Raw genomic sequence first — 13443 nt, 5'->3', positions numbered from 1 at the left:
GTTCCTCAGGGAAAGGCCCAAGCTCCGTCCGGGACCTCTCGGGTCCATCAGGCGCCTGGGACGGAACCACCGATAGGTTCCGCCTCCCGCGGTGGTGAATGGCGGTTCGAAGTCTAGGCGAAGGAGAAATGATCCGACCATGACATTGGTTCCGTTACTAAATCATCTAATACCAGATCATTTAACCACTGTCCAGAGATATAAAGCAGATCCAGTGTGCCTCCCCCCGTGTGCGTAGGGCCATCATTTACTCGAATCAGGTCCAAGGCCGTCATGGAAGCCAAGAACTCCCGAGCTGCCGTCGATGACGAGCCAGCTGATGGCAGGTTGAAATCCCCCATGACAATAAGTCTGGGGGTCTCAACCGCCACAGCAGCAAGTACCTCCAACAGCTCAGGCAGGGCTGTGGTCACGCAGCAAGGAGCCAGGTACGCGATCACCAAGCCCAACTGATTCCTATAGCCCCACCGCACATAAAGGGATTCACAACCAGCAATCTGAGGAATAGTGGCCTCGGCTCTAGATCCTCCTTGATAACAACCGCCACCCCCCCACCCCTACCTTGGACCCTCGGCTGATGAAATGCTCGGAAACCTGGAGGGCACATCTCAACCAGGGGGACCCCCCCCTCTGGGCCCAACCAGGTTTCCGTAATACCCATGAGGTCCGCGGACTCCCCCTGAATAAGGTCGCAAATCAGAGGAGCCTTATTAACCACGGACCGGGCATTACATAACATCAGCCGAAGATCCAAGCTCTGAGGATCACGACCACCCGAGGAACGGGTAGGGACTGAGGGGCCGGAGCACGCGATCGCTTTCAGACATCGAACGCGTGCTCCCACAACTCGGTACGGCCCCTCCCCCCGCCATATCTGCCTCTCCCACTTACCGTACAGATCGAACATCCCTCTAAACCTGGAACGTCCTCCCCCCCTGCCTTCAGACAAGATGGAATAGTGTCGCGAACTAGCACAGGGGCTGGATCCCTCCCCGACGGGTTTTCACCCCCACCCGTCGAATCCCTCCCCCCCCTTAAAAAACCCTTATTTAAAAAACGGTTTAAAAAACCCCACAAATTCTTCTTCCTCGCATAAACTGAATACATAGCCGTAACTGTTTTGTTTCAACCCCACAATTACAGAAGACAGACCTTCATTTTACCATGAGTAAGACACATACCCGGATGTTCTTTGATCTTGTTTTTACAAGGCCACCACTACGAACAACATACACTGGAGCTCCATTCACTTCATTGTCTGCTTTGTGCCGTAGCCAATCTTCATAACCCTGAAAAGATCAAAGGAAGTCACTAATATATCTTGCCTGCTACATGGCTGCCATCTCAAATTTTATCAGAGGATCAAACAAGGGCCTAAAAAAATGGAATCCATATGGTTCATATTTCCTAACTCCTTGCCCTTGAAAATGTTGTGGGCCAGCAGAGCTGGCAGCAGATTCGGACAGTGAGGAGATTGGGGAGGAACATGGGCCAGTCCTGGAGTCTGGGAAAGGCTCCGATGAGGGCTCTGCATCGGAGGCAGAGAGGGGGCCAGGGCTTCATGCCAGTTATCAGCTGCCTTCGGAGTCAGATATCAGTGAGGCAGACAAACAACTGGAGCCTGTTCCCAGTGTGTGCATGTGCAGAGTTGCCATACGAAGGGAACAGCTAAAGAACAAGGGTCGACTTGGGAGTAAGGCTACAGGTGGATGATGAATGGCCCTTCCCAGAGGGAATAAAAGAGGAGAGAAAAGGAAGTGGACTTTGTAGGAGACAATTAGTTCATTACTGCAGTCTTGCCAAGCATTGCCCTGTCTGAAAGATATCAGCCTAGCCACTCTCCAAGCCTGATAAAGGTTGGTAATTGTGAACTATTTTGAAAGACTGTGGGAGAGGAAAGACTTTGCTGGAGAGGAATTCACTGTAAATTAAATAAAAGGGGTTTATCGGGAAGCCTAAGTCAGAACAGAAAAGCTTTGGACTACAGTCTCAGTATTCCCTAATGGCCCATACTGATTGAAACAACAACTCTTATCAGCTCCGAAAACTTGGAAGGGATCAGGTGGGGGGAGATGGAGCCAAGCCGAAGCAGACAATCGGCTTCTAAGATGGTATTTGTGCCACTTTAGGTGAAGGAGATGACAACCTGTATGTTGTGTCTTGCCCGCCCTCAGAGCAGCCGGGGCCTTCTTATCTGCTCCCGAACACGGAGGAATGTATGCCTCCCGGCCCCAGTCCTGGCTCCATGCCCAGACAAACTGCAGAAGAAGGAGCACCTCTCGGCCCCAGCCCTGACTCCATGCCCAGGCAAATGGAGCAGCTAGACCCCCCCCCCTCCTCCACAGCATGTGAGCCTGAGGAGGGTTTATTACCAACAGCTGATTGGAGTGACCCTCGCATCAGAAGATTGGATAGGCGGAGGCAACAGAAGGAAGGGAGGGGCAGGCCTTAATGAGTGCTGAGTCATGGAGCCACACCCCATGGCCTATATAAAGGATCTGCTTTCTGGCAGTCTCTGAGTCAGGCAAAGTCGAACTTATCTTGCTGAAGTCACTTACTGGTCTCCTGCCTGCTCTGAGGACTTTGCTAGGACTTTGGGCAGAGCTGCAGAGGCAAGCCTGATTCGGATTTCCCTGACCCGGCCGTCAGCAGAGGAGTGGGACACGACACTGTATGTCTATTTTGAAAGCATATATAGTAAGAGTGATAAATTCAAGCAAGCCTGCTAAAGGCAATTATGCTGTGTGATTGGGGTTTATATCACAGAAAGGTTTCCAAAATAGATAAAGGTTGCCTGAGAAGTCTTGCACGCATATCTCAAGAAGTCATGAGAAATGAGGGGAAAAATGCAACTGCGTGGTTATTCCTACTCAGATGCGAGTTGGGAGGCATATACATTTAATAAAGTATGATTGGTTGCACAGTCAGCCAGATGTTTAAGACTGGATATGGCATTTTTGTTCACCTATTAAGTCTTTCCCAATGACCTGAGACAGGTAGATGTTGTTTGATAACATTAAAGGTATTGTTATAGGATATAAGCTGTTCCAAGTAAAGTCGTCTTTTGCAATTGACTGAGTGATTTTTGTCAATGTTGATGGTGTCCAAGCGATGCTCCAGATATTTTGGAATTGTACCCAGGGCACATATTACTACTGGTACTACCTTTGCTTTCTTTTGCCACAGTTTCTTTATATGCAGATCTTTATATTTTATGATTTTTCTCCAGTTCTTTCTCTTCTCTTCTGCTACCTTCAGGCCTTGTAACGTTTACTTGCCAGACTTTATTATCTTTCTCATCAACAATTGTTAAGTCTGGGGCATTGTATGGCAGATGCTTGAATTCTTAAGTCCCAGAGCACTTTAGCTTCTTCATTTTTGATCACTTTGTCTATTTTGTGGTCCCACCCATTCTTGCTAGTGGGCTAAGTAATAGAAAATGAAGAACTAAAGAGCTTTGAGCCTTTAGAATGCAAACAGATAAATGTCTGCTACTCAACATATAAATTATGGTTGGTCAGGTAGTCAGCCAGATGTTTAGACTGGATTTAGCATTTTTGTCTACTTATTGGTCCTTCCCAAGGTCATGTTTGTAGAATGTTACATTTATATAGGACACAGTCTTGACAAAAGTAACAAAACAGAATTTCATCAGCTATAAAAAATGAGGTAAAACTGAATGCTGGATGAAGGTAATTTCATTTAAAGCAGACAGTGGAGGTTCTGTAGTAAATAAGAGCCAGCCTGTGCTACTTCAATGTATTATGCAGACTAGTTTTGAATTGCTGAAATGTTCTTTAAATAAATAAGTGAATAAATCTGTTTTATCCACAGGGGGAAAATCAGGACCCATCAACGTCCAGGAGCCAGAATACTGTGAGGAATCTCTAGAAACAATTGAATAATGCAACATCTCTCATTATGTAAATCAATTTTTAGAAGACTCCTTTGCAAAACCTCATTCCTTTAAGACAGCAGGAAAAATGGTATTCATAATACAAACTGAGATACCAACCTCCACAACTATTATGTGTCATTACTAACCTCTGAAGGCTTTGATTGTGGATCACGAAAACATATAAAAGCAATCCCAGGCAAAAACACGTTTTGTGTTTTGACTCCTAACACCAAAATGCATTTTCTTATTTCAATTGATGCTCAAACCTTACAGAATACTGTTACATTTCAATGCAAGGAAAATGGAATAATAATGATTTAAGGTACAAGGTATCTTTAGGGACAAAATAATTTAAGTTACCTCCTTCATATCACAGTTGGACCAAAAAGGTGAAAAGTTCCACCCAGTGTCCATATGATTCTTAACCCATTAATATATAAATATTCATGTTTAAAATGCAGAACGGTAGCATCAGACATTGTTTTGTACAAGATGATCCCACTAAAAACACATTCTCCCATCAAGGTCCCTTTTTCTGTACAATATTTCAGACTGCATATTTAGTGTTTTGGAACCATGCCTTGCCTTCGCTGGCTTGGCTTCTGAAGAAACACACTGTGCTGATATCGCTAAACACATTAGCACATTGTGAGTTGACATTGATGGCCCACTTTTAATTGCAGTTCTGTATGGAACATAATGTGTATGTCTGTGCTAAGCAACTTACAGGGGAAAAAAAGGGGGGCACATTTTCTTACCTGCTTTATGGCTGTCACAGTTATAACAAAAAACAATGGCAATCCACTAGTAATTGGACTAGTAGGAGTATCTATCATAAGCTGGAAGAGAAAGCAGACAGAAAGAATATGCATATGAGTCAAATTTTGGAAAATCTATGTTTGCATTTGAACGTTATATTGGTTTGTGGTTGCTATTGTAACACTGCACACGGTATATACTACAATATTTTATTACTCTTTGGAAGTGTTTTGCTGCTTCCAAAAATTACCAAAGCCAATCAAATATTAGTGGATAGACTTTTGATGTTGTTTATTTATATTCTATGGTGTAACAGAATACAGCCTTAGCTATTTATTTTCGGTACTCAGGCTGCTTCTTCTTGCTGGGCGATGTGAGGTTCAGCAGCTAGAATGTATACTGGCTGCCTTGTGATGTGACGAGGCCTGTTGCTGATTGCACAGAGGGAGTCCTCAACTTATGACCAAACCTGAGCCCAGAACTATGACTGTAAATCTGTGATGGCGAACCTATGGCATGCGTGCCAGAGGTGGCATGCAGAGCCCTGTCTGCTGGCACGCGTGCTGTCGCCCCAGGTCAGATCTCCATGGCGTTTCTTTCATGAGCTTCTGTTTCCCTGCAAACAACGAAACAGAAGCTCACAAAAGAAACAGATCTTAGCTCTTGCCACGCTGCTGGTGTTGGGATGCCCCACCTCCTGCCGGACAACTGGTCTTTGGGTCTCTGCTGCGCATGCACACATGTCCACGCGCATGCGCATCTCTGCACGCATCTCTGTGCTTGCATGTCCACACATCTGTGCATGTTTGCACATCTGTGCATGTCCATACATGTCTGCATTCCCTCACGCTCACCTTTCAGTGGAAAAGTGTGTGCAGTTTGGGCACTTGGTGTATAAATGGTTTGCCATCACTGCTGTAAGTCATGCCGTTCATTAAGTGGGTCATCACCACATGACTGTGCCCAATGTTACCATTTTTTAAACAGTTGTTAAGTGAACCCATTTGAGCTGGAAATTGGATTATCTGGCAATAAATATAAATCACAATCATATGACACTGCAAAGTGTCCTAATTGGGGGCTGGTTGCCAAGCACCCAAAATGCATTAACTGACTTCAGTGTGTGTGTGTGTCTGTGTGTGTGGTGGTGGGGGGCAATGGAACTTTGAAACTGATCGTAAGTACCTTTTTGGGGGCCCTGTTATAACTTCAATGGTTGCTAAGAGTCATAAGTCAAGGACTACCCATAAAGGACTTTAATGGCATTTGGAAAGCAGCCAGATTCTCACCGATTTTAAAATGGCCCAAAACTGAAAATGAACTTGGCAAAAATTTCCCTTCTATACTTGCCAGATTAAAAGATGCTTTTGGGCAATCGCATCAATGTGTTGTCAATAATTTAAAATACAGACTGTGCTAAGAGTTGTTGCAGGATAGCATGAGGTGGAAGTTCAGCTGCAAGATCTTGGTTAAACACGCAGTGTGTGAACACAGCATTCCACTCAAAGTAGAAATGGAAGAAGACTGGGTGAACTGTGACAAAAAACAGACCTCTTGCACCTGGACCAATCCTAAAGTGGGGGAGGGGGAAGGTATTCTATTAGGCAGCAGCTCTAAAGCCCAGTCTCGCCAATCAATCAGTCAATCAATCAAATTTATATGGCAATCTATCTTACAGAAAATGATTCTGGGTGGTATACAATAGTCAATAAGAGAGTAGATGTATAAAACAATCATTACCTCAAATCATTATAATAATTTAAAAATTATTTTTTAAAAAACCATAAAGCGAAAACTAAAACAGAAGAAGAAAATAATAGAGGGATGTCAATAATAATGGAGCCAGCTGATGAGTTCACCCGTTCCTTGGGGTCCCAAGGGCTGCTGACATAATCAGGTCTTGAGGGACCTTTGAAAGCTCAGAAGTGATGAGGTTTTCCTTCTCAGTATAAACAGGATAAGGATTTTGAAGGGGATGCATGCATTGTATTTCAAGCGCAAGCAATCTTAAGATGCTGAGATGTGGCAGAATTGTAATCAGAAAAAAAAAATCAGAATTGTGTAGGCAATGTCATTTCCTGTGACATTCTATGGAAGCAAAAGTTTGAACACCGGTGTTGGAAAAATCTTTTGAGAGTACCACGTATAACCAAGGAAACAAAATAGATCATCAAATAAATCAACCCAGAGTTCTCACTCAAGACGCAACTGATCAGGCTCAAATGATTAGACTCTGAGCACATTTTGTGAAAGACCTAGCTCACTAAAGAAGACTATAATGCTGCAAAAGGTAAAAGGAAAGAGAGAAAGAGGAATACTGAAATGGATGGATTCAGTTACAGTGGCAATAGGCGCGCATTGGAAGACCTAAAAGACCAGATTAGGGGTAGTGTGTCACGGAGGTGGTTTGTCCATGTTGTTGCTAAGAAATGGCATTGACCTAATGGCACATAATCAATCAATGCTGTGAACTGTATAAACTAACCCACAGGGTATGTGCACTGGTGACACAGTAAAGAAACACTATTTGTCAACAGAAAGAGGAAAAGACAGAAAGCATAGCAAATGGTGTTGGAAGCAAGAGGAGTATTTTAAGTTGTTAAAGGGCAACATATCTTGGTTTTGGTCACCACACTATAAAAAAGATGTTGAGACTCTAGAAAAAGTGCAGAAAAGAACAACCAAGATGATTAGGGGACTGGAGACTAAAACATATGAAGAACGCTTACAGGAACTAGAATGGTTGGTCTAGTGAAGAGAAGGACCAGGGGAGATATGATAGCAGCCTTCCAATATCTTGAGAGGCTACCACAGAGAGAAAGGGGTCAAGCTATTTTCTAAAGCAACTGAAGGCCAGACAAGGAATAATGGATGGAAACTGAACAAAGGGAGATTTAACCTAGAAATAAGGAGAAATTTTCTGACAGTGAGAACAATCAACCAGTGGAACAGCTTGCCTTCGGAGGTTGTGAGAGCTTCATCACTTGAGACTTTTAAGAAGAGATTGGACTGCCATTTTTCAGAAATGATGTAGGGTCTCCTGCTTGAGTGGGGGCTTGGACTAGATGACCTATAAGGTCCCTTCCAACTCTGTTAATCTGTATCTGTGTCTTCATTTTTTAATCTATTCATTATCCTTTGAAAGTTCGGTTATTTATGAAATATTGACTATGAAGGCTGCACAGTCATTAGTAAGTTGTTCTTTGTTTCTTAAACATTTGAGAAATGCTTCTGTTGTAAAAACGATACAAATAATTCCACTCTAATTTCACTGAAGGAAAAAAAGAGGTATAGTGAAATGCAGAAATTCTAAACCATTTCATGAGGAAATGTCTCCTATGACCATTCTATCACTATTTATGGCTCTCTTATTCACCTTGCAAATTAAGCTGCTTTTCTGAATTTATTTCATAGCAGAAATGTATAGAGTTCAAATATAGGTCAGCCAAAATAGTGATGAAGCTGGATGTTAAGGAAAAAACCAAGCTAAAACACATACAAGCCTTACTGAGTAATTGAGCTTGGTGCTTAACAGTTAACATTTAAACACTGCTTAAACCATAGAACTTTTTTTTGCTAAATTTAGAATTCTTTCCATTAAAGCTTTTAGACAAAAGAAACTTTAGCACGGCTTGTGAAATACGTAAGTGAAAATAGAGAAAAAATACTAAGCAAAAATGAGTAACAACTATTTTCTGATTACATCATTGTATGTACGGGAACACTAAATAATGAAAGGGGAAAAAAGCGTGCTTTACATGCAATAGGTGAGAGTCAGGTGATTTTAAACAGTTTTATTGCAACAGCTACAACATGGATTTCATTGCAACTTAGGCCTGAGGCAGCATTTGCAAAAGATATAAAATGTAATACATAAATGGAATCAAATACTACAATGGTTTGTGCAATGGTTTGTGCATAGCATATACAGGATACACAAAACACACCTGAAGAATACATTGTTCAGTCCATTCCTCAGAACAAAGTTTTGTATGACATTTGTATCACATTTAGAAGGATTTGAGAACTGCAATCTATCCACATGCAGAGATTTAAGACAGATTTCCCCATGAATATCATAATTTCATATTTCTAGAGGGATTTTTTTGAGAGCCTGTTCTTTCGACAGGGTATATAAATAAATCTCTCTTCCATCTTGTTAGCTTTGGATGACAATCAAGTCCATGGGTCAACCCTATGTGTCCCACCTGCTATTACAATGCTATTGATTGATTATGTGTCATTAAGGCATTATGGACTCTCAGTGATCATATATATATATATATGATCATACATATATATTATTGAGAAAACTCAATAATTGAAGATCACTGTGAAAACCTCAGAAAACAAATATATATATTTGTTTTCTGAGGTTTTCGCGGGTGTTTGTATGTAGATCTTTGGTTATTCGGGTTTTCTCCCGCGTAAAATTGGAAGTGTCTTGGCGACGTTTCGACGAAGTCTCATTCGTCATCTTCAGGCTTCAGCTCTTCAGCCCTCTTCAGCTCTCCTCCCATATATAAAAGGCACCACAGACAGAATCAGCAAGATCCTCCACAAACACAACATCAAGACAACATTCTGCACAAACCAAAAAATATCCACCATCTTAAGAAACCCCAAAGACAAAATTGAGTTAGAAAATCAAGGGGTATATGAAATCCCTTGCACCGCCTGCCCCACCACATACATTGGACAAACCAACAGAAGAATAAGTGCACGCATTGAAGAACACAAGAACTCAGTCAAAAAAGAGGAACCAACTTCTTCCCTGGTCCAACACCTTAAAGCCACAGGACACGATATTGACTTTAAAAAGACCAGAACTATCGCCAAAACTGAACACTTTAACAACAGAATAATCAGAGAAGCCATCGAGATAGAAAAACGCCCACACAGCATGAACAAACGAGATGATACCTCCCGCCTACCAGCCATTTGGAAACCCGCCCTTATTGACAAACGAGTCCCTAACACGAGGAATGACACCAGTCCCACACTCACAAGGTCCACACAAGATGTCACCGCCACACATCCACCCAGAAAACAAACCCAAACCCACACTGATGATGAAGCACAAGCAAGGACCAGAAGCCAGACCCCAGCTGCAACATTAGTCATTTCAAACCCCTCCAATCCATACATGCAGCAGACTGACACCCACTATGAAGACGTAGCACAACCACGAACACGAAGCCAAACAATAGCAATGTAGCTCACCAGCTCAAATCCCCCTGCAACTCAGACTAATCTGAGCACAACCAAGCCCCCACCCAAACCGGACACACCCCCAGCCAATCAGAGCACAAAAAACCCCAGCCAATCAGAGCACAGCCAAGCTCCCACCCAATCAGTTCAAACCCCCACTAGCAGTTAAAAAGGAAGAAACAGCTGCAGTCACACATTGCTCCCAGAAGCACGAAGCTGAAGCCTGAAGATGACGAATGAGACTTCGTAAACGTCGCCAAGACACTTCCAATTTTACGGGAGAAAACCGAATAACCAAAGACCTATATATATATATATTGGGAGAAAAGATCATAACACTGCTGAAAAACCTCAGAACAAATATATATATTTGTTTTCTGAGGTTTTCATGGTGTTTGTATGTAGATCTTGGTTATTCGGGTTTTCTCCCGAAATTGAAGTGTCTTACGACGCTTCGATTTAAGTCTCATTCGTCATCTTCAGGCTTCAGCTCTTCAGCCCTCTTCAGCTCTCCTCCCATATATAAAAGGCACCACAGACAGAATCAGCAAGATCCTCCACAAACACACCTGAAGAATACATTGTTCAGTCCATTCCTCAGAACAAAGTTTTGTATGACATTTGTATCACATTTAGAAGGATTTGAGAACTGCAATCTTGCCACATGCAGAGATTTAAGACAGATTTCCCCATGAATATCATAATTTCATATTTCTAGAGGGATTTTTTTGAGAGCCTGTTCTTTCGACAGGGTATATAAATAAATCTCTCTTCCATCTTGTTAGCTTTGGATGACAATCAAGTCCATGGGTCAACCCTATGCGTCCCACCTGCTATTACAATGCTATTGATTGATTATGTGTCATTAAGACATTATGGACTCTCTCTCTCTATATATATATATATATGATCACATATATATTATTGAGAAAACTCAATAATTGAAGATCACTGTGAAAACCTCAGAACAAATATATATATTTGTTTTCTGAGGTTTTCGGTGTTTGTATGTAGATCTGTTATTCGGGTTTTCTCCCGAAATTGAAGTGTCTTACGTTGACAAGTCTCATTCGTCATCTTCAGGCTTCAGCTCTTCAGCCCTCTTCAGCCCTCCTCCCATATATAAAAGGCACCACAGACAGAATCAGCAAGATCCTCCACAAACACAACATCAAGACAACATTCTGCACAAACCAAAAAATATCCACCATCTTAAGAAACCCCAAAGACAAAGTTGAGTTAGAAAACAAGGGGTATATGAAATCCCATGCACCGCCTGCCCCACCACATACATTGGACAAACCAACAGAAGAATAAGTGCACGCATTGAAGAACACAAGAACTCAGTCAAAAAAGAGGAACCAACTTCTTCCCTGGTCCAACACCTTAAAGCCACAGGACACGATATTGACTTTAAAAAGACCAGAACTATCGCCAAAACTGAACACTTTAACAACAGAATAATCAGAGAAGCCATCGAGATAGAAACACGCCCACACAGCATGAACAAACGAGATGATACCTCCCGCCTACCAGCCATTTGGAAACCTGCCCTTATTGACAAACGTGTCCCTAACACGAGGAATGACACCAGACCCACACTCACGAGGTCCACACAGGATGTCACCACCACATCCACCCAGAAAGCAGACCCAAACCCACACTGATCATGAAGCATGATTAAGGACCAGAAGCCAGACCGCAGCTGCAACATTGGCCATTTCAAACCCTCCAATCCATACATGCAGCAGACTGACACCCACTATGAAGATGTAGCACGACCACAACACGAGCTGGACAACAGCTGTGCAGCTCACCAGCTCAAATCCCCTGCAGCTCAGACTAATCTGAGCACAACCAAGCCCCCACCCAAACAGGACACACCCCAGCCAATCAGAGCACAAAAACCCCATCCAATCAGAGCACAGCCAAGCTCCCACCCAATCAGTTCAAACCCCACTAGCAGTTAAAAGGAAGAAACAGCTGCAGTCACACATTGCTCCCAGAAGCACGAAGCTGAAGCCTGAAGATGACGAATGAGACTTGTCGAAGCGTCAAGACACTTCCAATTTTACGGGAGAAAACCGAATAACCAAAGACCTATATATATATATATATATATATATATATATATATATATATATATATATATATATATATATATATATATATATATGGGGGTGGCTTGTGGGCGTGGCAGGGGAAGAATATTGCAAAATCCCCATTCCCTCCCCATTCCAGGGGAAGGATATTGCAAAATCTCCATTCCCACTCCACTCTGGGGCCAGCCAGAGGTGATATTTGCTGGTTCTCTGAACTACTTAAAATTTCCGCTAGCAGTTCTCAAGGACCTGTCAGAACCTGCTGAATAGCACCCCTGATTTTATCCCTATCTTTACTTAATTTGTAATCATACATGGGAAGGATTAAGAGAGGTATTAAATCAGATGAAATGCCAATTTATGGGAAACCAGTTTTCAAAATATATTATGTATAATAGCTAAACTGCATCAACATTTTTAACATCTCTCTTTTAGAGTGAAGAAAACATGTTAGTCACTAGGAATAAACCTCATGAAGCAGATCAGCTGATGTCTTATGAAATCACAGAAAAACATGGTTGAACATGTCTAGATAACGGCAGTGTGGCATGTCACTGGATATAAATGAATTCTATCTCTTGAGAGTAAGCCACTATTTGTTTCAAAAGTCAGAAAAACCAAGCTTTATGCTCGGTTATATTCAACATGATTTCTTTTTCAAATCCCTCATTTCAATTGCACATGTTTAAGGGCTGTTAAATTATCCAACTTACCTGAACCAAAAATATTATAAGAAAATAAAAATTGGCTACTCTTCTGAACTGTTCAAATAGATTTTTGGGCACAAAATTCCACACAGTGTACTGCAAGAGAAAAAAAAAGTTACATTTAAAAACTGCTGAAGTAATTCATTTCAACTTCAATCATCTTTTTAGAACTATATATTCTGCATTTAAGTTTCTACAAATGTTAGCAAAGCCCCTTTTTGAACATTCATATCAGCCAATTAAGTTCCACTTTTACCTTTACGTGTTAAATTTGCAATACAATATTGAAATTCATTTAAAAAATGAATTAACTGAAATCTGATCATGGGTTTCCTACAGTGTAGGAGAAGTTATATTCATTTTGATTTTAATATAGGTTATCCTCAGCTTACAACCACAATTGAGTCCAAAATTGCTAAGCAAGGCAGTTGTTAAGAAAGTCATACACTTTGACCATTTTTGCCATGGTTGTTAAATAATCACTGAAGTTAAGTGAATCGTGCAGTCATTAGGCGAACCTGGCTTCCCCCATTGACTTTGCTGGTCAGACACTCCTTAGGAAGGTTGCAAATGACAATACCAGAACCCCCCAAAATGCTGCATCCACTGTAAAAACACGCTGGTTGCAAAGCACCCAAAGTTTGATTGCATGACTGTGGGGATGCCGTAACAATCGTAAGTGGTTATAAGTCACTTTTTTTCAAGTTTTTTAATAACGTTGAGCAGTCATTAAGCCAACGGACTACCCGTAAAGTGAAACGTCTAT

At 41.9% G+C, this 13443-nt stretch overlaps 1 protein-coding gene across 5 annotated transcripts in view; it reads right to left on the bottom strand.

The window, feature by feature from the left end:
• Positions 1-13443, bottom strand: part of ATP11B (ATPase phospholipid transporting 11B (putative)) — a 102169-nt gene that overhangs the window by 61619 nt on the left and 27107 nt on the right. For all 5 annotated transcript variants that reach the window (XM_058187408.1, XM_058187409.1, XM_058187407.1 and 2 more), the window contains exons 3-5: positions 12684-12773; positions 4657-4737; positions 1182-1289 (exon numbers count right to left, since the gene is read on the bottom strand). In XM_058187408.1, the coding sequence (XP_058043391.1) occupies positions 1182-1289; positions 4657-4737; positions 12684-12773 (279 nt within the window). The remainder of the gene's footprint in view (positions 1-1181; positions 1290-4656; positions 4738-12683; positions 12774-13443) is intronic.

The sequence above is a fragment of the Ahaetulla prasina genome, chromosome 6 (assembly GCF_028640845.1).
Source record: "Ahaetulla prasina isolate Xishuangbanna chromosome 6, ASM2864084v1, whole genome shotgun sequence".
NCBI classification, from domain to species: Eukaryota; Metazoa; Chordata; class Lepidosauria; order Squamata; family Colubridae; genus Ahaetulla; species Ahaetulla prasina.
The sequence above is the reverse complement of the archived record's forward strand: the minus strand, read 5'-3'. Positions and strand labels throughout refer to the sequence as shown.